The sequence below is a fragment of the Marmota monax genome, unplaced genomic scaffold (assembly GCF_021218885.2).
Source record: "Marmota monax isolate L192 unplaced genomic scaffold, Marmota_monax_Labrador192_F-V1.1 WCK01_AAM20220418_F8-fsc00003, whole genome shotgun sequence".
Classification (NCBI taxonomy): domain Eukaryota; kingdom Metazoa; phylum Chordata; class Mammalia; order Rodentia; family Sciuridae; genus Marmota; species Marmota monax.
Window position 1 is genome coordinate 8,750,388 of NW_026694084.1, and position 24,511 is coordinate 8,774,898.

At 36.2% G+C, this 24,511-nt stretch overlaps 2 protein-coding genes across 6 annotated transcripts in view; both read left to right on the top strand.

Moving 5' to 3' along the window:
* Nucleotides 1–1,604: 1,604 nt before the first annotated feature.
* Nucleotides 1,605–3,926, top strand: Polr2k (RNA polymerase II, I and III subunit K). Of its 5 annotated transcripts, none has more exons than XM_046464933.2 (4): nt 1,605–1,726; nt 2,354–2,420; nt 2,823–2,915; nt 3,528–3,926. In XM_046464933.2, the coding sequence occupies exons 1-4, from the start codon at nt 1,610–1,612 to the stop codon at nt 3,548–3,550; spliced, it is 300 nt and encodes a 99-aa protein (XP_046320889.1). In that variant the 5' UTR covers nt 1,605–1,609; the 3' UTR covers nt 3,551–3,926. The 5 variants fall into 5 exon arrangements, with proteins under 5 accessions (XP_046320889.1, XP_058441625.1, XP_058441626.1 ...); XM_058585642.1 differs by having other exon boundaries at nt 1,671–1,722; XM_058585643.1 differs by having other exon boundaries at nt 1,684–1,730.
* Nucleotides 3,927–7,240: 3,314 nt separating this feature from the next.
* The window catches only part of Spag1 (sperm associated antigen 1), a 62,805-nt gene continuing 45,534 nt past the window's right edge, over nt 7,241–24,511 (top strand). The window contains exons 1-7 of the mRNA XM_046464768.2: nt 7,241–7,337; nt 9,763–9,904; nt 11,462–11,621; nt 15,846–15,971; nt 19,681–19,745; nt 20,720–20,829; nt 21,695–21,800. Of these exons, the coding sequence (XP_046320724.1) occupies nt 9,765–9,904; nt 11,462–11,621; nt 15,846–15,971; nt 19,681–19,745; nt 20,720–20,829; nt 21,695–21,800 (707 nt within the window). The 5' untranslated portion in view covers nt 7,241–7,337; nt 9,763–9,764. The remainder of the gene's footprint in view (nt 7,338–9,762; nt 9,905–11,461; nt 11,622–15,845; nt 15,972–19,680; nt 19,746–20,719; nt 20,830–21,694; nt 21,801–24,511) is intronic.

Sequence of the window (24,511 nt, forward strand, 5' to 3'; positions counted from 1 at the left end):
TATTACTACTTCTCCTATTAATATTATTATTAATTGCAGTGCTGGGGGTTTGAACCTAGGGCTTCACACATGCCAGGCAAGCACTATACTATTAAGCTACACTTCAAGTCCTGGAAAATTTTAAATTAGCATCTAGGAAGACTATAAAGATCAAGTTAAATCTCTCAAGCTGTTCTGTGGAGATGCAACCACTGGAAGTAAAAAGTGAAGCTCAAAGTTCTTAAGATGCTGGATGGAGAACTGGAAAGGAACATAGCCTGCTTAATAAGATAATAAAAACATGGTGCATGTCAGGAGAAAAAAAGCCTACAACTTTGATTAACTTTATAATGGTTTTTAACAACTGATTAAGATACTTGTGGCCAGGCGCAGTGGGTACGCCTGTATTCCCAGGACTCCGCGAGGCTGAGGCAGGAGGATCGGGAGTTCAAAGCCAGTCTCCGCAATGGTGAGGGACTAAGCAACTCAGTGAGACCCAGTCTCTAAATAAAATACAAAAAAAAAAAAAAAAAAGGCCTGGGGATGAGGCTCAGTGGTCTAGTGCCCCCGAGTTCAATCTCCAGTACAAAAAAAAAAAAAAAAAAAAAAATCTCAATTCGAATTAACTTCATTTTCTTTGCCCTACTAACAAGTATAAACAGAATTTTCAGTGAGAACTTTTATTTTTGAAAGAATGCACCTCCACTTAACAATTTTGTTATTCTGTGGATGAACACAAGGGAGGGAGAAAGAGAAACTAAGGTGATCAATATCTCTTAGATTAGAGAAACAGCTGAGAGAAATAGCTGCCCTCATGGGGTCTTTGCTTTAAAAGGGGCCTGAGACAAAGCAGGAAACCAAAAACAAAACCAGGCGAAGGATGGGAAGCTGCTGCAGCACTGCCCGAGCACAGGTCTCCAACATCTGAAAAACGTAACTGGAAAGTGTTAGGTCGGTGGTGGCCACTTGGTGGCAACTTAGAACAAAGCAGCCCACACCGGAATGCTGGCGGAAATGCCTGTCAATCAGCCAGATCTCCTGACTAAGGCCTGTCAATCAGCAGGACCCCCTGGCCAATCCTGGAGTTCAGCCAACTCCCCTGACCAACTCCAAGGGGGCAAGGGACCCTAAAAACACCTTTTCCTGTCCCAAGCCCTTCCCTTCCTGCTGTAAGCCCAATAAAAGTCCAGTCCGGTCGAGCTTCCACGGGGTTTCTCCTCAGATCCTTCTCCTGTCCCCTCTGTGGGTCTGATCGAGTTCCACCAGGGAGTGATATCTCAATAAAGCCTGTTCAGCGGCCCTTTTAAATCTACCTCCTTGGGTCGCTGCCTGCCCCGCCTGATCTGACAGAAAGTGCTTTTATATGTGAAAAATACTGGTAGTTCTTTCTAAGTAAACTAGAATAAAGGCTAGGTTGGGTTCCACCCGCATTCGTCATTTTCTCTTCTATCCCTCTGCCCTTCTAGAAGTTTTACTTCCCTACCAACTTCCTTAGTCGGAAACACAAACCTCTTCGGCTTGTAAAGCCATTAAAATGCTTTGTTTCCTTCAAAGACGAAAATAGCTACAAGCGAAACACATCTCCATCAACGCTTTACCGCCTTTGCGCAATGCGTGTTCCCAGGCCTCTATGAGGCGGAAGAGGCAGAGACACCTCTTTACGTCATTCGCCGGCGCCGGAACTTGGCTGAGACGCCCCGACGATAGATGTTCTGTTTGGAAACGCGGGGAAAAGTCTGCGTGGTGTGTAAGTATGTTTCTTGGGGTTTTGGGGGTAGGTATTTGGGCCAAAAGTTTTTGGTGTCTATATGCTAAAAAGATCTCGGGTGGGATCAGTTTTGGGCGGGGTGCAGAATAAAGTCGATGCTGCCGTCATTTCTCTAGTTTCTTTTAGTTAGCTGTTGGGAGTTATTGTTTTCTCCCTTCGGTTAGACTGTTTCTCTGTTGACAGTTTTTTTTTTTTTTTTTTGGTTTTCTTCCAGCTAAAATTGAAAATATGGAACGTATGTCAAATGAAAAACGCGAGCTTTCAGTCAGCTGAAGCTCTTTGCCGTTTTGTAGCTGAGTGATGGATTCTGCGCAAATTAATTTTCTAAACGGCAACTTTTTCATCTCTAAAACAAGAGGGATACATACTAGCATTATTGTGAGGATTATAATGAAATAACATGCATAAAGTGTTTATTAACGTGTGAGTTTTGGGTGACGTTCAATACTTTGTGTGTTTCATCCTTTAGACCTAATCTGTAGTATTTAGGAAAGAAGCAGAGATTAGTAATTGACATCATCTTTTTAGCTTCAGGGAAAAATGGGGATTGGTTGTTTTTTTGAGAAGCCCCTTTGAGATATTTAATATTTGAGTTTGTGATTTCAGGTAGGAATGGACACTCAGAAGGACGTTCAACCCCCAAAGCAGCAGCCAATGATCTATATCTGTGGAGGTAAGAGTAGCATTTAGATAAAGTAAGAGTGTTTTCCTTATTTTTTTCCTTGAAATTATTGCATTTATTATTTCCTTAAATGGATTACTGGTCTTTAAAGTTATAAAGTAGAACACTTTTTATTAATCCTATTATCTTTTGGTGGGGGATGAGAGAAAAAGAAGGAGAAAAAAAAAAAAAAACCCCAAACCTCCTGTTAAGACTTCATGTTTTCACCTGGAAAAAGTGCATTGCCCACAACTCTTCTTACCTACTTACTATATTTAGTAATAGCAGCCTACTCTTCAGTTTTAGTATATCTTAGTTTTTTGGGTTGCCTTGGATAAAAAATAGAGTTAAGATCATTTTCTTGTTTGCAATGTTTTCCTTTTAGGCATTGATTAAGTGTGTTTTCTTTTCTAGAATGTCACACAGAAAATGAAATAAAATCCAGGGATCCAATCAGATGCAGAGAATGCGGATACAGAATAATGTACAAGAAAAGAACTAAAAGATGTATCCTTTTAACTATGGTTTATAAATATGGTGAGGAAATTAATAATGTTGGGGTTGGTACATACTAAGTTCTGCTAACATAGTAATAACTTTTGGATTACTTCGAAAACAAACACAAGTAACTTTTTTTATACCATTGTATAGACTCACAGTATTCAAATACCAGTTGATTTTGGTTCTCATAAATATTTTTCAGGGATTCTAGTGTTTATAGAAGTTCTCGAGCTTGAGTTTATGGGCAAACTAAATTATACAAGGATAATAGAATTATTGTATGGAAAAAGTGGAACATACAAATTAGCCCAAATACTGAGAGTGAACTATTAATGTAATAATGAACCAGTTCTTAAAAATCAATGTTATCACCTTTAATGTTGCTTTAGTATTTTTTGATGTATTAGTCTTTTACATGGAAGAAGTACTCATAAAAATTGAAGAAAAAATTTAGATAATTTTCTGTTGTCATAGTAATTACTAAATTCCGTTTTATTTTTGGTATATTTTACATTAAACAACAAATAAGCTTATTGCAAAGAAAAAGTGATTTTCTTGGAAGCCTGAATCTTATATAACTTTTAAGTATCCTTTTGTCCTTAACTTACTTTCACACAGTGGTGGTTTTTGATGCTCGATGAAACATGGGAATTCAGAGGAGTGTCTTCCTTTGTATCTGGATTTGACCCTTGAATGTTTCTCGTTATTATACAGCTTTTCATTTAGCACACTTATCTTATGAATACAACTGTATACATATAATTTCATTTTATTTCATTTTCCAAGTCAAATTGTGTTTAGGTATCAGTAATTTGTGTAAAGATTGTGTAAATTAAATGACTTAATTTTATTTTATTGTATTATGTGATCAGACACAAAATGAAAAATTAAAATTGCTTCCCCAAATCACACTTTTAATTAAACACTTTTAGAAATGCAAGTTTCTAAAGTCCTGTAAAATTCTGATGAAAGAAGTTCCTTGGAAACCATAATTATATGTTGTGAACTGTTGGTAAACTCTCTAGCATTATTTGGTACAGATTAAATTAGTCTACTTGCTCTCAGTATAAAGATATAAAAAAATTCAAAACTAGTAGGTAAAATCAGAAATGAATAGACATAAAGGAATAGCTGAGAATATGTAAAAACAAGTTGCTTCTTCACATATACAGGGTCATATGCATGCCTACCCTTCTGAAATAAGTTCTGTATAGAAAATTAGTCAAAGTGGAATAGATACTTGAGTAGAAGACTGAAAGATTAGAAGGAGCATTCCTGGAATAGGGGAAAGAGCCAGTGTAAAAGCTATGGGGCAAACTGTGAACTTACTTTGTTCCCACTTCAAAATGAAGCGCATGTGACTTACACTTCATGAACAGTGAGATAGTGGAAAAAGGTGAGGTTGCGTTTTTGTCACTGGATGCCACCAAGAAAGCATTGTTAGAGTCTTCCTACTACCATCATCTCTAAATCAGAGTCCCCAGAGCACCTGAACATCTGCAGAAGCTATTCATCAAAGGACTGAGCTTTGAAACAACTGATGAGAGTCTGAGATGCTATTTTGAGTAATCAGGAACACTCACGGACTGTGTGGTAATGAGAGACCCAAACATCAAGTGCTCCAGGAGCTTTGGGTTTGTCACTTATGCCACTGTGGAGGAAGTGGACACAGCCATGAGTGCAGGACCACACAAGATACATGAAAGAGATGTGGAACCAAAGAGAGCTGTCCCAAGAGAAGATTTTCAAAGACCATGGGCATACTTAACTGTGTAAAAGACCTTTGTTGGTGGCATTAAAGAAGTCACTGAAGAACATCACATGAGATTATTGTGAACAGTTTGAGAAAACTGAAGTTATTGAAATCACGACTGACTGAGACAGTGAAAAGACGAGGGCCTTTGCTTTTGTACCTTTGGATGACCTCTGTGGATAAGATTGTCGTTCAGAAATACCATACTGTTAATGGCCACAACTGAAGTGATGAAAGCCCTGTCAAAGCAAAAGATGGCTAGTGTTTAATTTAGCCAAAGAAGTCCAAGTCTTGGAAACTTTGGTGGTTATAGAGGTGTAGAAATGACAGTTTTGGTCTTGGAGAAAACTTGAGTGGTTGTGTTGATTTTGGTGGCAGTGGGGATGGCTACAATGGATTTGGTAATGATGGAACCAATTTTGGAGGTGGTGGAAGCTCATTTAATTATTTTGGCAATTACAACAATGAGTTATCAAATTTTGGACCCACCAAGGGTGGAAACTGGAGGCAGAATCTCTGGACTCCTTGGTTTTAGAGGCCAATAGTTTGCTAAATCACAAAACCAAGGTGGCTATGGTGGTTCCAGCAATAGCAGGAGCTATGACAGTGGTAGAAGGTTTTACTACTGCCAGGAAACAGCAGGACAGGAGAGCCAGAGAAGTGACAGGGAAGCTACAGCTACAGATTTGTGAACTTATCTAAGCACAGTGGTAACAGGGCCTAGCTGCAACAAAGAAGAAATGATTTAGACAGTACTCATATGTATAGACAAAAAAACTTGACTGTATTTGTGATAAATTGTATAACAGGTCATCTTAGTTTCTGTTCTGTGGAAAGTGTATTCTATCAAAGATTTTAATGTAGACTTTTTTCCCCCGCCCATGCTGTTGATTGCTAAATGTTAGTCTGATCATGATACTGAATAAATGTGTCTTTAAAAAAAAAAATGAGGTTGCAGAGGTGGGCAGAGGCCAGTTCATTTAGGGCGTTGTGATAGGAATCCGCTGGGACAACAAGCAGAAGAGTGACACGAGACTTAAAAAATCATACATACTTGGGCTGGGGTTGTAGCTCAGAGGTGAGCACTAACCTTGCACGTGCAAGGCCCTGGGTTCGATCCTCAGCACCACATAAAAATAAACAAAACAAAGATATTGTGTCCAACTGCAAATAAAAATAATATTATTAAAAAATTATACATGCTGTTGTGAGAATGGACTGCATTAGGACATTTGGCAGCGAAGAAAACTGGGCTGGGGTGTTAGCTGTAGGGAGTGAGAAGTAGCTGTGGGACATGCTTTGACGTTGAGTAATAGAACACATTGATGGATTGGATAGTAAAGACCTCAATATGGGAATTTGTGTAAGGCTTTGGGTACAAATACTCATACTACCCTGTTAGCTGGCTATATCAGGCATATCTGTCTCCTTGTTTCTTGGATATAATATTTTAATCTCTAAAGATTGTAATGGTAATTTTCATTTTCTTACCTAGTCCATTTTCTTCAAGTTGCTTGTTTACTCAGCATGCATCTATACATAATTATAACCAGAATAAAACATTAAATATGAATGAAAAGAAAATTAGAAGGCATGTGAATTAAAACCATTCCTCAAATCTTAAAAGGATTTTTTTTTCTCTGCTGGAAATACAATAATATGAAGTTGCAGTGGGCTGAGTAAGATTTAGAGCATAAATTTTTGTTTCATTTGTTTTTTGGTTTTGGTAACAGAGATTGAACCCAGGGGCACTTAACCACTAAGCTACATCCCTGCTTCTTTTTATTTTTTGAGTTTGCTGGCTGGAGTGAGGTATGAAATGACTTCACAGGACCTGGAACATGTGATGTGTTCATGACAAATAATTTAATAAATGAGCCTGCAAATTATTGTAAAGTTGGAAGCTATGTCTATAAACATGCAAATTTAAGATTCTCCAGCACTACCAATGGAAACAATTTAAAAAAATCAAAGATTTAGTATTAGAATTTTTACCACTAACAGTCTCTGCTATGTCTTTAAGTGCAAAAGGAAAAAAGATTTTTTTTTGAATTTCTGTAATATGCTACACATTGTACATTTTCCAACCATTTTAACTAGTCTGAAATTTATTTTTTAACATTTCTCCACGCGATTTCTATTGTTTTATTAATATGACTCGTATTATGTCTTATTGACCTTTGTATACCAGCACTCAGTGCCCTACTCAGCCGGCACTCAGAAAATGTGAAATGCATAAAAAGGGAATCTAGTCTTTCATTTATTCTTTAAAAGAGAGGATATAATAGGTTGCAATGCAGACTCTAAATTTTTAGTTACGTTTTTATAGTTAAGTAGGAGTAGATACCGATTTAACGTAGGAGTATAGTAGTCCAGGATAACAGCAGTAACAGCGTTTTAACTCAAAGGAGGTGGGGGAAATAACCTCACATTTCAACTTGAGCTCTAATGGTCCTTTTCCCCATGAGGAGTATGAAGCTGGGAGCTGTAAGGCCAATCGTCGGGATGGCAGGTGCAGGGCAGCCAATCATACTGCAGAGGTCCTGCCGATGGCCCGCCCCTCGCCTCTCGCCGTTGGGTCCGGGCGCCAGCTACGCCCCCCTTTTGTAGCTCTGGCTTGGCATGGCTGCAGTGTCCGCCGCAAAGTGCTGGATCTGAGACCCGGTTGAATGCTGGTGAGTACCTGCCCATCAGGAATAACGTACATCTTATCACAGCCCTTCCTCCGGGAGCGGGACTGAAAGGTCGAAGCAGAGAACAAAATCCCCCCTCGCACTGGAGTAAGGAGCGTGAGGAGAGATGAACGTCCTTCCTGGTGGGGGGAACAAACCCGAGCGCTTTCCAGGTCACCAAGCGTGATGGGGGATGTTGGGTCGGGGTCTCAGGACGGGAGTTCCTGGAGTTGGCCAGGCACTTCAACCCTGATGGTCAAAGCCAGGGGCTAGACAGCAACTTCAGAGGGTTTGCAGGTTGTAAAGCTCCAGGACCAGCCCCTAATCCGGCTGTGCCTCCGGCCGCGCGTACATAGAAACCGTTGTCATGGCTGGAGGATGCCGTTTACTTTTGGTCTCCGGCTGCAGGGGGCGCTCAGCCTGGTGAAGGCTGAAAAGATCGTGCCTCGGTGGAAGATGCCCAGGTTTTCGCGTTGCTAGGGTTACCACCAATCCATAGTTGTTTGCGCTGGAGGTATTACACATAAACTCATTAGGAAATGTGGAAAGTGGATGTGGGTCATAAATTAAATGGATGTGGGTCAAAAATTAAATCCAGCTAGGACCAAAGATTTTCCTAATCGAAGACAAAAACTGCAAAGATGTGCAAGTTCTTAAGAGAGCAAATAAAGTATCATGCTTTTCAGAACTTGAGAACATTTAGTAATCCTGAGAACATGTATCCTACAGAAAAAAATTGAAAAAGCATGTAAGACACAGAGGAAAGTCACACTGAAAGAAATACTTATATAAATTAAAACTACTTGTTTTTAAAATGGTCACTCAGTAGGTTTTAGTGCAGTGGTTTTTTTTAAAAAGTGACCTCTAATATATTTTGCTTTGCAACCATAGGCATTTATATGTGCACATAATTTTCATTTCATAGACATGAATTAAAAATTTTTATAAAACAATACTTAAATGTTGTAGTCCAGGTAGTACTTTTAAAAATTCAATTCTATCTCATGTATCAATACTGATTATTACTCATTAATTTCATGAGTTGACACCTGCAATTTGAAAAGCACTAATAGGATGGTATGTGGGCTCAGTAGTTAGCCTACTTGTATTCATATCCTCAGTTCACTTGTCAACTTGTTTATCTGTAAAAGGGGAGCAATTATTATTATTATTTTATTTATTCTTGGTAGTTTTGGGGATTGAATCTGGGCCTTCACATATGCTGGGCAAACACGACCATTGAGCTGTCACATCCCCAGCTCTGGGAGTAGTTATTATCGTCCATCATGAGAGTAATTTTGAAGATTAAGTAAGATAATCTAGGGTACATGGTAATTTAACCCCATAAATGTTAACTGTTATTATTGCTCTTTACTTCAAACCTATCTGACATAGTAGTTGAAGGACTAAATAAGGTAATATATGTAGAACATGTCCATATACCTAGCATGTTGCCCAACACATTAAGAACTAAGTATTTGGGCTGGGATTGTAGATCAGTTGGTAGAGTGCTTGCCTGGTATGTGTGAGGCACTGGTTTCCATCCTCAACACCACATAAAAATGAAATAAAAGTATATAAAAAGGAACTAAATATTTGTTGCTATTTTAGCAACACTATAATAGCAGCACTATTATCAGTGAAAGTGTCCAAGAACTCCTTATTTCCAATTCAATTCAGAAAGTCTTTCTTAAGGGTATACAGCACTACTTGTATTAGTCCTAAAGCTATGAGGATGGGTAAGTTCCCTTACAATTTGGGTGGGAAGATAAAGAAACATAATTAAACTATGTGCAATGTTCTGTAAGAGTAATATAAAGAGTATTTTAGAACACAATACTGGGAGCTGTTTATTGACAGAAGTGAGTGGTAGTGGTGGAGAATGTAAAGAGGAAAGGAATGGAAAAGGAAAAAAACTACAGAAAGGATATTATTTATGTTTGCACTGAGTCACAAACAATGATTGGGATGTTAACAAACAGTATTTACTTTGAGCACCAACATCTGCTTTGTCATTGTGTCCTAGCTTTACTTAAGATAAAGTGAGAGAATCCATGTATGGCACATAGTAATTTGGCTCTGTAAATATTAGCTATTGTTATAAAGAAGAGAGAATTCAAAATGAGTAACCTTCCTCTTTGGAAAAAAACATTCCACCTCCACTGGCTGTGGTGGTGAATGCCTATAATCCCAGCAGCTCAGGAGACAGAGGCAGGAGGATCGCAAGTTCAAAGCCAGCCTCAGCAAAAGTGAGGTGCTAAGCAACTCGGTGAGACCCTGTCTCTAAATAAAACACAAAATAGGGCTGGGATGTGGCTCAGTGGCCCAGTGCCCTTTTCTCTCGGAGTGTCCAGATGGTTACTACTATCCAAATTGAGCATTATTACATATGTTAGGTTCACATTTGTTTTCCTATGCTATATTTTAGCCATGACTGCCAAAGATTATCCGTCATTGTGGGGCTTTGGAACAACGAAAACATTTAAAATTCCCATTGAACATTTGGATTTCAAATATATTGAAAAATGTTCAGATGTTAAATACCTGGAAAAAATTCTTTGTGTGCTCAGGTAAGCATTTAAAAACCATATCATGCTTTATTATGCCAGTTTTAACTATGCTGTGGCCTTCTAAAAGTTAAAGCAACAATAAAAATATTGAGGAAAGTTTTCAAATATTGAGATGATTGTTTTTGCCTATGGTGGTTTTGACCCTTTGGTTAGTTTGGAGGGTTCCGGTGAGGTCTACTTACAGCATGAGACTTAGCTAATTGGTATCCAAGGGGGCATTTTTTCTTGCTTCCTCCACATCTACTAGGGAAAGGTAAGGCAGTTGTGAAAGTAGCCATTAGGAGGTAAGTTGTCTCACCAGCCGCCGCTGACACTTGGTACTTTCCACTTCTGTTCTCTGACAGCAAAGGAAGGTGACTCACTGTAAGCTGAGGATGGTGGGGAGGTCCAAAGGTGAGATCAGAAAACAGAGTTATGGTCTTCCTAGAATAGATGATTTATCAAATTTTAATATACATACATGTGGTTGTCAAAAATTATAAGTTTGAGGGTCTTGTTCCCAAAGATTTTTTTTTTTTTTTAAAGAGAGAGAGAGAGAGAATTTTTTAATATTTATTTTTTAGTTTTCGGCGGACACAACATCTTTGTTTGTGGTGCTGAGGCTCGAACCCGGGTCGCACGCATGCCAGGTGAGCGCGCTACCGCTTGAGCCACATCCCCAGCCCAACAAAGATTTTGTTTTAGGAAATCAGGGGTGGAACACAGAACTAAGCGAGCCGATTGATTGTCAGGCAGTGGTCAAGGAACCCACTTCTAGAAACACTGCCCTGTGGAGTAGGAACCTGGGACACCTATTTGAATTTCTTGAGGTGTTTTCATTTGGCGAGCAGAGCTCTGTTGCAGAAGGCACCTGTGGAGCATGAAACCTCCTGTTCAGGACTCAGTAGTATTCTTATGGCTCTAGAGTGGTTCTTGTATTTCTTGCCTCTGACTCTCATCCTTCACTGTTCGTTCCTTTTCCTCCTTCATCACCTTTAGCTTCCTGTCCTCCCTGTCAGAGTTGATGTAATAACCTTATCATTTTTTAAGTAAAAAGATGAAAAATCATATTGTTTTCCCCTTTGTTTTTCTAGGTAGAATATTGTCATATTTGCCTAAATATAAATATAAATATTTGAGCAAATAAGACAATAAGAAACTTATGAGATGAGGAAATTTGAAAGCTACAATTGTAAAGTTCTAAGAAATTCTGTGAATAGCCCACATTCTTCCTCTGCTTGTTTCTAGTATTGAATTTACATGTATGTTTAAAATTGCTTCATATACAAAATGAACATGTGTATTAAATAGGGGAGAAAATGTTATGTATTCAGCTTACAAAGTGTGTGATGGAATTGGCTTTCTTTGGAGTTCCTTTTTTCCTCTCTGAGTCACTCCGAAGATCAACAAATAAAACGTGGAGCTTTTACTAGTTGAGATAGCAGACCAGCCTTCAGCCTTGTACAGCTCCTGAGATCTCCGCAGAACATCTGGGCTCCACAGAACCCAGCTTGAAAACCACTTGTCTAGAGGATCTTTAAATAAAGTCTAACTCTAAAATTATAAATATTTTTAAAGGTCTGGTGAGGAAGGATATTATCCTGAACTTACAGAATTTTGTGAAAAGCGCCTTAAAGGCTTGGCTCCTAAAAGCAGAGCTTTGAGGAAAGATAAGCCTGCAGCAACAGCATCCAGTTTTACAGAAGAAGAATGGGAAAAAATTGATGGTGATATAAAGGTATAGAATAACACCAGTGTTTGGTAAATATTGTGGTTGGCATTGTCTATATGTCAGATATACTTATCTGAAGTCCTAGGCTTATTGTTTATCAGTAAAGGTCTTTTAATGGTAATTATGTAGAAAGTATTGTTTACTTCTTAAAACCAGAAAATACTTTTTTGTATGTGTACAAATGCAATTTAAATGGCTGGGTAATATTCTATACTATAAAAGAATCATAATTTAATCAGTTTCTCTAGATAGTGCCATGTAGACATGTTTGTTTATGGTGTTTTTGAACATTCCTGATGAAATTGTAAATTGTTACAATTCAAATTGCTTAAACAAAAGATTTGAAGATTTTTAAGGCTTTTGAATTAAATTTCTATGTTATCAGAAAAGTTTTACCTTCATACTGCCCCACCAGCAGTGTATTATAAGAATGCCCATTTTCAGGTATCTTTCACTGGATACTGTAACGATTTTTAATCAGTTTCATGATTGAACAATTATAGGAGTTTACTTTTTTCCCTTTTGGGGGGGAATGCTGGGGATTGAACTCAGGGCATTGTGCAAGAGAGGCAAGCACTCTACCAACTGAGCTATATTCCCAACCTGGGGGAGTTCACTTTATGATTAATAGTAAAATGGAATTTTTTCACCTGTCACTTGAATTTTCTTTTATTAATGGCCAGTTTGCATCTTTGCTGATTTATTTTAATCAGTTTTATTGAGTATAATTTATATTCAATTACCAACTTTGGGGCAGGGGAAGTAACTTGATGGTAGAGCACTTGCTAGTAGCACAAGGCCCTAGGTTCGATCCCCGGCACTGCCAAAAAGAAAAAAAAAACAAAACACCTATATAGTGTACATTTCTCTGAGTTCTTACCAATGTATATGATACATAATGTTTCCATCACTCCAAAAAAGTTTCCTTCTGCCCTTTTGCAGTCCGCAGATCCCATACCCTCTCCTCTGATATCACTGAATTGCTGTCAGCATATTTTGCTTTTTCTAGACTTTTAGATAAGGGTAATCACACAGAACGTTGTCTTTCGTGTCTGTCTTCTTTTACTTAACATTATGCTTCTAAGGTTCATCTATATTGTTACAGGCGAATATTGAGTAATATTGAATTTTATGGATATCCCCACAGTTTGTTTATCCATTTAACCTATTGATGAAGATACTGCCAACATGTTTTCCAAAGTGGCTGAACCATTGTGCAATCCTGTCAACAATATTTATAATTTCTAGTTATTTAACATCCTGATCAACATTATTTAATATTGTCAGTGTTAACCTTTCTATTAGGTATTTAATGGTGTCTCATTGTGATTTTAATTTGCATATCTCTAATGACTAATGGTATTGTTTCTTCATTAGTTATTTTCCATCCATCTATTTTCTTATTTGAAATATTTTTAAATTCTTTGCCCATTAAAAAAAATTGGAGCCAGATGTGATAGTGCATATCTGTAATCCCAGAAACACAGGAGGCTGAGGCAGGAGACTGCAAATTAGAGGCCAGCTTGGGCAATTTAGCGAGACTCAGAAACTTAGTAAGACTTTCACTCAAAATAAAATGTAGCTCAGAGATGAGTGTCCCTGGGTTGAGTCCCCAGTACCAATAAATAAATAAATAAATAGATAGATAAAAATTCAACAATTAGGTTGTTTGTGTTTTTATTACTGAATTATAAAGTATGTGTCCTTTATTAGATATATGTTTTGCAAATATTTTCTTCCAAATATTTGATTGCCTTTTTAAAAAATATTTATTTTTTAGTTTTAAGTGGACACAATATCTTTATTTTTTTATGTGATGCTGAAGATCAAACCCAGTGCCTCATTCATGCTAGGTGAGCACTTTACCACTGAGTCACAACCCTAGCCCAGCTTGCCTTTTTATTTTTATTTTTAAATAGTGTATTTGGAAGAGCAAACGTTTTTAATTTTGGTGAGATCATTTTATAGTTTGGGATTTTGTTCTATTTAAGGAATCTTTGTTTATACCAAGATCCTTAAAATTTTTCCTAGAAAGTTCAGAGTTTTAACTCTTATATTTAGGTCTATGATCTTTTTTATTTGGCAGGTAATGTATATTCAAGCACCATTTAATAAAGATTATCCTTTCCACATGGGGCTTGTTGGTACTATTGTTAAAGGTCAGGTGGGGGCTGGAGTTGTGGCTCAGCGGTAGAGCACTCGCCTAGTGTGAGTGAGGCCCTGGGTTCAATCCTCAGGACCACATAAAAATAAAAATAAAGGTATTGTGTCCAGCTACAACTAAATAAACAAAATATTTTTTAAAAAGTCAGTTGACCTTGTGTGGGTTTATTTCTGACTCCTTATGTTTTGCTATTCTAAATGTCCATCTTTATTTCAGTACTTCATTGTCTTGAATGTAGTATTTTTACAGTAAGTCTTGAAATTCCAGCTGGGTCCTCTTTCTAAGTTGTTTTGGCTAGTCTAGGTCTTTTGCTTATCAGTTTATATAAAATAACTTTCTTCTGTTTGGGTTGAGATTGTATTGAATCTGCGGATCAAGTGTGGAAGAACTGACAAAACCATTGAGGTTTCTGATCCATGAACGTTGCATATTTCTCCATTCCTTTTTCTTTTGTCTTTATTTATTTATTTTGTGGTGCTGGGGATTGAGCCCAGGTCCTTAAAAATGCTAAGCACTTGTTCTGCCACCGAGCTACACCCCAGTCCAGGTCTTTAATTTTTTACAGAAATGTCTTTTAATCTTGCATGTAGAATTCTTGAAATTTTTGTTAAATTTATTCTTAAATATTTTCTTTTATGTCATTAATTTTAATATTTTATTTCACTTCTTTTGCTCCATGAATATCACCCCAGTTATGAAATTTTATTCTTTTTTTTATTTGTAGAACAGGGCATATAACATGAAATTGATCATCTTGGTTTTTTTTTTTTTTTTTTGATTGTCATGATCCTGGGGATTGAACCCAGGGCCTCACACATGCTAAGCAAGTGCACTGCCTCTGAGCTACATCCCCAGCCGATCTTAACCATTTTTAAATGTAGCCCAGCAAATACATTGTTGTGGGTCCACTCTCCAGAATTTTTCCTCTTGCTAACCTAAAACCCTGTGCCCATTAAACAACTCCCCATTTTCCTTTGCCCCAGTGTGTCCTTTCTCTTCTTGACCACTTCTGGAGTTGTCACCTTCTCTCCTAATTTCTCCCATGCTTTTTTGGCCACTTTCCTCATTGCATCTTAGTCTCCTCCTCCTTCATAATTCCCCTTCTTTTTAAATTGCTTTTATTTTTCTCCTCATATTTCTCCTCTTTGCCCCTTTCTCATTCTCCTGTTCTCCTGTATGGTTTGGACAGATAGCATAGTTCATTGCTGAATCCCAGTGTTTATGAGTGTCTGACAAATATAAGAACCTTTGGTAAATATATATATATATATATATATATATATATATATATATATATATGTATATATATATGAATAATAAATAATAGGCTTTCACAGATAATTTCTTCTTCAGTTTTCTTCCTGGCACCTTGATAATTCAGTTTAGTAAATATTGTTAAGAACCTAATATGTGCCAGACACTGAATCACAAAGATGAAGTTAAGACTAAGATTCTGCCCTCAGGGAGCTTACAGTATGGAGAAAAAAACTGACAACAAATATATGACATGTAATCTTTATGCTAATAAGTAGAATAGGAGCACTTTTAAACCAACCAGGAAGTTCAGGGAAAGCTTGCTGGAAGGGATGATAATAGGATCTTGAAAGATAAATAAGGTAAGACAGACAACAACTATGTGATATTCTTAATAAGACTGTACAGTACACTTAAAATGGTTAAGAAGATAAATTTAATGTTATGTGTATTTACCATAATTATAAAGAAAAAGTAGAAAAGGTGTTCCATACACTTGTAATCCCAGGGGTATGGAAGGCTGAGGCAGGAGGATTGCAAGTTCAAAAGCCAGCCTCAGCAACTTAGCAAGGCCTTGTCTCAAAAAAAAAAAAAAAAAGGAGCTGTGGATGTGACTAGTGGTTGATTCTCCCTGGATTCAATCCTGGTACAGGCCAAAAAAGAAAGAAAGAAAGCTATTCCACATAGAATGGCATAATAAAATTGTCATCTAAAAATTGAAGTCCTAAAAAACTATGATGTATAGTTCTTTATAATGCTTGGTTAATTATTTCAAACTGTACATTTACCCTCTTTTTCTCCATCCTTATCAGAGTTGGGTGTCAGAAATTAAAAGAGAAGAAAGTAGAATGCACTTTCATGAAACTGAAACATTTCCAGGAATGAAAGATCATTTGCCTCCAGTTCGTGGTTCCAACAGCTATCTTCACGTTGGCCAGGTAAACATTTTTGTTGTGGGGCGGGGCTGGTAGGTGGAGGCAGTAGTGGCCATTGCTTAAGGAGCTATCCAGTCCAAGCAGAGTTGCCAGAGAGTGATGTCCTTCAGGAGAATTGGAGTTGTTTCAGCTGGTGTGTCTGTTACCTTCAGTTTTCCGTATCTCATTACTTGAAGATGAAACCAAAGTAGCATTCTCCCTTGAGGATTTGCATCTTGGATTTACTGCCTTTCCTCTTTTCTTTTGCTGTCTTCTGTTTTACTGTGACCAGTTTTTACTAGCTTAATAAGGTCCCATTCAGTGTGTGAGATTTTCAGGGAAGAATTGAATTTATCCAGTTGAGGTACAGAGGATTATCTTGTGTCATTTAATTAACTAGCAATTTAAAATAATAGCAGGTACTTTCAAGTTTGTAGATGTCATTCCTGTTTAATGCTTCTCTGTTTTTTTCTTTTATCCCACTTTCTCTTTGGTTGGTCCTTGCTTTGTCATGTACATCTCTCCTTTTTAACCCATGGTTTCATAAAGAAGGAGCTTTTGGGGGTTCTGATTGCATCTACCCAAGCTCAGGTTGAAACTGGGCCTCTTGGGATACAGCTGACCTTGTTGTTTCTGAAAGGATGGCTATCCGAGTCTTTTCATTCCAGGTTAACTCATTTTTGCTATTTTTGTCTTTGAAACCTTGATTTTATTTAAAAAACATCCATAGCTCTTTATCATTATGCTCTCTGATAATTTACCTTTCTGGACTTTACTCCATATTTAAAATTAATCTATATCAATTAATTCATATTTATTTTCATCATTTTTTATTTTTGTATAATGTTTTATGGGAGTATTTTTATTTAAATTTGGAAACAGGACAAAAGGTTATAATATCTTAGTTTCATCTGGATCTTTAGCATAAATTACTCCATTTTGTTTTGGTTTCTTGGAGCCTAGTGTAGGAGCTAATTCCAAGTCAATGGCTACCTATTAAAGTTTTTTTATTTTTAAAAATAAATTTATTTTTAATTGGTACAAAAAAACGTAAAAATTGTACATATTAATGGAGTAATGTAATGTTTTGATGCATGTATATATTGTGTAATATTTAAATGGGCGTAAAAATATCTCTCCTCACTTACCATTTCCTTATGGAAAACTCTTTCTCTAGCTTTTTGAAATATACAGATTATTTTTATCTATGATCATCCTAGTATGCAGCAGCACACAGAGCTGTTCTTAGCTGTAACTTAGTACCCATGAATCACCCTTTCCCTATCTCTTCCTCTTCCCACTTTTCCCAATCTCTGATAACCACATTCTACTCTAAAACTGAGTTTAAATTGTACCTGTGATACAAAGACTTCACCAAACAACTTTTAAAGTATTATAGCTGGCATAATATTTTAAACAATCTTCTATTTTTTTCCTCACTGTTTTCCCTCCATTTTCTTCTCCCTATTCAAGCAAGCAGTCAATTTTAGGCTCATTGTCTCAGAGGAGGGATGTAGCAGGATGGGAAATAGATGGGTTGCGAATGTCTCCAATATTCACAGAGATTCAAAGAGAGCCATAAAAATGGAAGGGACCATGTTATCAGATAATGAATGCCATATGAACAACCCAATTGTGTGAACTGGACCACTCCTTGTTAAACATACCCCCATAAGTCCACAGAGCCTTGGCATTTCACTAACTTTGGGAAAAGGTAAAACTAAGATTGAGTGTTTTCTACTAGTCCATAGAATGAGGGCTTGAGGTAAAAAATTGTAGTAGAAGATGTATATTTCTTATAATTCTGAATGTATGGATTGGATTTCCATTTCTCCTCTGCTGGGAGTTCTTTTCTCTGTCTTGGTATATTGGAATTTTCCTCATCCTTCCCATCCTGGCTTCAGCAAGAAATGTAAAAATTGCTTGATATTATTTTATTATTATTAAACATTTTCAGGGATCATTTTAGATCTCTCTCTTTCTCTCTCTCTTTATATTTTTATGTATATATGCTCTTTAAATAAATAAGGCCCTAGCATGCATGCATGATATTACATGTGTCATATTGTACATCATATATAATTAATTGTTACATAAATAAGGCCCTGGCCTACATTCTTTTTCTTTCACTCATTAACATATGGTTAATATCAATAAAGAGAATTTCTACATAGTTTCCAATTGCAGCATAGAATTCCATCATGTCCTGATTTATTTATATCATACCCTTTTCTTATGATTCATACTAACTTATGTTAGTAGATCTCAACATTTAGCTGATAAAGCCTTACCCCACCTATAAGTTTTACTTAACATATTCCAAAGACTTATGACCTATGTGGGTATTAAAAATGTGATTTTTAAATTACATAATGAAATTTGTGATTGTTTAAAAAATCTGCATAACTCCAAATGACCATAAGTGTGAAAGTGTCATGATTCCAAAAAGTTTGAACCCCACTGATAGCATGATATGAATGAGGATGGTAATTATTGGGTGCTGTGGGAATATGTGGAAGGAGTACATGTTCTAATCTTTCAGAGCCAAAGTGCTTTGCCTCTTTGTATAATATATTAATATGATACTGTTCAATATGTGGTATTCCATGTACCTAGTTTGTGTCTTGAGACTCTTATTGATGTCCATTCTTTTTACTTATTAAATTATTTTCTTTATTGAGTTATGTTTGGAAAATGCATATTGTACATTTAATATGATACTTATACATAGTAATGACTGCCACAATTAAATCAATTTATGTTTATTTTTAAAAAATTCCTCAAGAGGGATTGATTCTTTGTCAAAGGTATGTCACAGAGCCACATTGAATTTAAATACCCTTTCTAATCAGTGTTAAAATTAAGTTGTCCTACCTGTATTAGTTTCCTTGGGCTGCTATAATAAAATAACACAACATGACTTAAAACAAGAGAAATATATTCTTTCATAGTTCTGGAGGCTAGAAGTCAGTCTAAAATGAAGGTATGGGCAGGACCATGCTCCCTTTAAAACCTATGGGGGAGGATCCCTCCCTCCTCTTAATTGTAGGTACAGGGAAGAGTCTCTCTTTTTCTTCTTTGATGAGGAGGCCTGTAAGATTATAATTCCAAACTGATGTGGCTAAGTTTCCTACTACATAGAGAATGTAAGTTGCTATAGAGAAAAATGAAATTAGCAGGCAGAAAGAAGCAGAGGTAAAGGCAGGAGAGAGAGAGAGGACGCTGGAGAAAGGGCCCAGGAATCCCTTTATCTAGAAGTACCCTACCTTTTCTTAAGTTTGTTTATATATGCCAGTAATTTATTCTTTTAAAACTGAATTAGTCCAAAGTGGGTATCTGTCATTACAACCAAACAATAGAGCAAACTAGTGATTCTTGTTTCTCCAATGCCTAGATTTTGCAAGAACGCATCAGAGTTTAGTATCTTTTTATTATAAGAAAATAATTAATGATCATGTGTGAGTTTTCAAGTTATGTGTGTGTGTGTGTGTGTGTATGTGTGTATGTACGCTTAAATGTCTATAGATTTTCTCAGAATTAACTAAGAATTTTAAATCCTTTCTTTTGAGTGCTGTATATTATTGTATTAGGATACCATAACTTCAGGGGTACTATTTTTCTGATCCCTTCCATTTGCGTATCTTAATCTAAGACTTCACATTATATTTACACTAAAACCTGCTAATTTTAGATAACATACGTCTCATAAAATATGAGTTTTTTTTTCTTTTAGGAAAAACATTCTAAAAATAGACCAGCTAAAAAGAAAATTCCAAGAGATTATGCAGAATGGGATAAGTATGTTTTATATTTTATCTTTGAAAAATTCTTTTCCAATCAATACTGTAACTTAAGACAAATATTATGTACCTAAATATCTCAAGGGTACCAAATTATTTTAGTAGACTACAAAGAATATCTAGCCTAAGCACTTCTGATCTTGTTTTTCAAAGGAAAATAAAAAAGACTACATCCTTTTGTGTATAAAATCAACCAAAAATAAATAATGCTGTTTTTATACTCATCAAAAAAAGTACAAACGTTTTAAATTGAGAGAAATTACTCACAATTTTAATTACAAGGTTCCAAACATATTTCATCTGATTAATATTTAAATCCTTACTTAATAGCATGTTTTCTTAAGAAGGAATGTAAATGACTTGAAAAACAAACCTATTATGCATTTTTTGCATATGTATCAAAAAGACACAAGCATCCCTAATGTGAAAAGCTCCCAAATCTGAACATTTTAGCACTGACATGATGACTCACATAGAAAATTCTACATTGTAATACTGAGTGTCATGCACAAAATTATTAAAAATATTATATTAAGCGGGGTGCAGTGGCTGAGGCATGAGGATCTCGAGTTCAAAGGCAGCCTCAGCAATTTAGCAAGGCCCTAAGCAACTCAGTGAGACCCTCTCTCTAAATAAAATACAAAATAGGGCTGGGGATGTGGTTCAGAAGTTAAGTGCCTCTGGGTTCAGTTCCTGGTACCAAAATAAAAAAAAAATTATGTTCAGGCTATGTGTATGAGGTGTATATATAAAACATAAATAAATTTTGTGTTTTTTCTTGGGCCCCATCCCCAAAATAATTCCATTATGTATATGCAAATACTTCAAAATCTGAAAAAAAAATTTGAGATATGAAACACTTCTGGTCCAAAGAGATATTTAGCCTGTAATACAAATAAAGAATATCAATAACAATTTTATTTTCTTACTTGTATTGTTATTTTCTCAGTTTTGTTTTTTTTCCCATTTAAGATTTGATGTGGAAAAAGAATGCTCAAAAATTGATGAAGATGACAAAGAAAAGACTATAATTGACAACAAGTCACATTTGTCTAAAATTGAAAGAAAAGTAGACACAGCAGGTAATGGGGAAACATAAGAATAATTTAGTAGTCTTCAATTTTTTTAATTATAATAAAAACTGTTCCCCTGGAAGATATTGTCTTTGAGTGCTACACAGATTTTCATTAAAAATTTGTGGATTTTCTTTATCAAGTTTATTTCTATCTTTTAACTACTTTATGTGAATAATAGTTATAATAAATAAATGTAGTAAGACTTCAAAATATAAATGTATTTTTCTTACTGCAATTTTTTTTTTGTTTGTTTGTTTTTAGTTACAGATGGACCCAATACCTTTATTTAATTTATTTATTTTTATGTGGTGCTGAGGATCAAACACGCCAGGCAAGCGCTTTATCACGGAGCCACAACCCCAGCCCTCTGCAATTTGTTTTTGTTCCTTTTTTTATCCTCTCTTTCCCAGAAATTTCTCACATTTTTCTTATTTGCCCCAAACAAAAAGATAAAAGAGTTTTCATTTAAAGTCCATAGATGACTTTTAATGAAACCAATTATAAAAATAGGGGCTGGGGATATAGTTTAGTCGATACAGTGCTTGCCTTGCATGCACAAGGCCCTGGGTTCAATCCCCAGCACCATAAAAACAAAAACAAAAAAACCTCTAAATCCTCAAAAATGCTGAATTTCTAATTAAAAAAGGGAAAATATCCTGAAATTTAGGAAACCTTTTATTTTATTTTATTTACTGTTTCTACTTCAGTTAGAATAAGCACTCTTGGTGGCCAGGGGTAGTTCTGTGGTAGAGCACTTACCTGCTATGTGTGAGGCTCTGGATTTGATCCCCAGCACTGCAAAAAAAGTATTCATGGATTTAAACCTTAAAACATTATACTTTCACATGTAGCACTTAATATTTATTTCTAGGTCTAAGTGAGAAGGACAGGGGTTTACTTGCTATTCGTGAAAAAGAAAAAGGAAATGAAGCTTTCAACTCGGGCGATTATGAGGAGGCTGTGATGTATTATACTAGGTTGGTTGTGGTTTAAACTTACCATTTTAAAAAATGCTAATGTTTTAATTATTAAAACAACATAAATAAGCTAATTCTATTTCAGAATTGCTCAAGGTATTGTACTTGTGCCTTATCATACATTTACTTTTGTTTGTCTTGTTTTTTCAATATTTCCTCAAACCTCTCTCACTCTCACTCCATTCCCACCTTTGACAGATCACCTGGCTTTCCTATTTTACAGAGAGAATAGAAACTACCTGAAAGGAACTTTGCAGAAGGTCCACTCAGCATAAATGTTAAGAACTTGTGTTCTGTAGTCAGACTGCCTGGACCTAATCCTGGAACTTATGATATTCCCTCTGACCACAGGGGCTTTGCACATTCTGAGTCTTCTATTTAGAATGGCCTTCCCTCTTCTCCTTATCTATTACATTCCAACTTATCCTTTAAGACTTAGCCTTTGCCTTACTTCTTTGAAAAAGTCTTCTCTGAACTCCCAAACTAGGTTAAATCTCTACCCTACTCTATGCCACCCCCCCCCCAAGTTTATAGGCCTTTATAACAGTCTTACCTCTCATTTGTAGTACTTGTTAAAGGAACAGTGTATGATTTTTTTAAAACTTTTTTTTAGTTGTAGATGGACACAATACCTTTGTTTTATTCATTTATTTATTTTTATGTGGTGCTGATGATTGAACCCAGTGCCTCACACATGCCAGGCAGGTGCTCTACCACTGAGCCTCAACCCCAGCTCCAGTGTGTGATTTGATACTAACTGAACTGTCAGCTTGTACGAGCAGAGCCTACTTGTCCAATTTTTTTTTAAACACCATTGTATCCTTATTTCCTAGCAAAGTTTCTGGTTCATAGCAGAGTTCAATAAATATGCATATGAGCTTTTGAATTTCTTATATTCCATTAAAAGTTGATGAAGATCCTAAAGTACTGTTACAAACAGTACTCAGAATCTTTAAAGCTACCTTCAAATTAATTTCTGACCAATCTTCCTTCCAATTGTAATGAGAAATTGGTTTTCAGTGTTGTGTCTCTAAAGAAGTTTGTCTTTGTTGAAATGGGTACAAGACAAAAAGGATATTTGATGGGTGGTTCATTCAGTGCAGCCTCCCTTGTTCAGTTCTGACACCTTTTTCTTGTTTATTTCCATCCGTGGAGATTCTCTTGTCCATATGGGGAACAACATTTTCCTTACCTTCCTTTAAGGAGTCATATAGTGAAAGAGTTAAAGTGGTGTGGTATGATGGTTAGGGAACTCAGGCTGCCACCTCTGACTTTATAGCCTGTCTTGCCTTGGTTTCCCCAGTGTGAGACAGTTACAATAGTGCCAACTTCAGAGCAGCTTGAAGATGACATAAGACAAGTGTCATGAAGGCAGGATAGCCCCGCAGTAACAAGAGCAGACAGGTGCGAGTCTTGCCTGTACCCTTTACTAGCTGTGGACGTGGAACTTCACAGAGCCACTCCATTTCGTCTGCTTTCTCATCTGCAAATTGGAAGGAGCAGCAATACCTCCTCTATGGATTGTAATGGGGGTTCAATGACCTGTGTGTGTAGTGTGCTCAGTGGCTGGCCAGTGGGGAATGCTCCGTGTCAGGCCTTCCTGTTGTTTACCCTTACATGTATTTTCCATGTCTGCTGTCTGTCCTACCATGTAATGCCTCTATATTCATCCTTAATGATCTTGTTAAATTGACCCTGTTTATGACGTTTCCATTTTCACATTCTATTTCTCTTCTGGATTTAGTAAATTCAATGTACTGATACCCTTATGTTTCCCATATCTGGGTATTCATTATTTCACAGCCTTCTATACCCACTTTTGAAGCAACAGCAGATAGATTTTTAAGTTTTTCCTTTTCATTTCTACTTCATTTTGCACTGATATCCTTAATCTAGCAAAGTTTGTTTTCTTATGTTTGTATTCTTCATCCCACTAACTACTCTCCTGTTCCTTCAATTAAATTTCCTCAATTAAATTACTTTATGATCATCCTTAGAATTAAATCTGTTTTAGTTACAAACTGATTTGTTTCTGTTAACACGATAATAGTTGAATAAAGACTATCAATTGTGATTGATTACTTCATTTTGTTTTGTTCTATGAAATTGTTTCCAAGAATTCAAAAAGTGCATTTGATATTTAATGTTAACTGACCTACTTTTGAAAGTGACCTATGGGTATTTAAATTCCTATGTCACCTCTAAAGTCTGAGTTTACTTTAAGCTTTAATTAGATTTTTAAGCATTTGTCTAAATGTGGATTTTATATATTAAATTTTATTTTATTATATTTGATGATTTAGGCTGTGTCAGTTTGCTAAGGTTGCCATCCCAAAGTACCACAGAGAGAGTAGCTAAAACATGAGTAATTTGTTTTCTCACAGTTTTTTAATATTAATTTTTTAAATTTATATATGACAGTGGAATATATTATAATTCATATTACACATATAGAGTACAAATTTTTCATATCTCTGGTTATATACAAAGTATATTCACACATGTATGTCTTCATACATGTACTTTGGATAATGATGTCCATCACATTCCACCATCATTTCTAACCCCAAGCCCCCTCCCTTCCCCTCCCACTCCTCTGCTCTATCTAGAGTTCATCTATTCCTCCCCCAAGCTTCCCCTCCCTACCCCACTATGAATCAGCCTCCTTATATCAGAGAAAACATTTGGCATTTGGTTTTTGAGATTGGCTA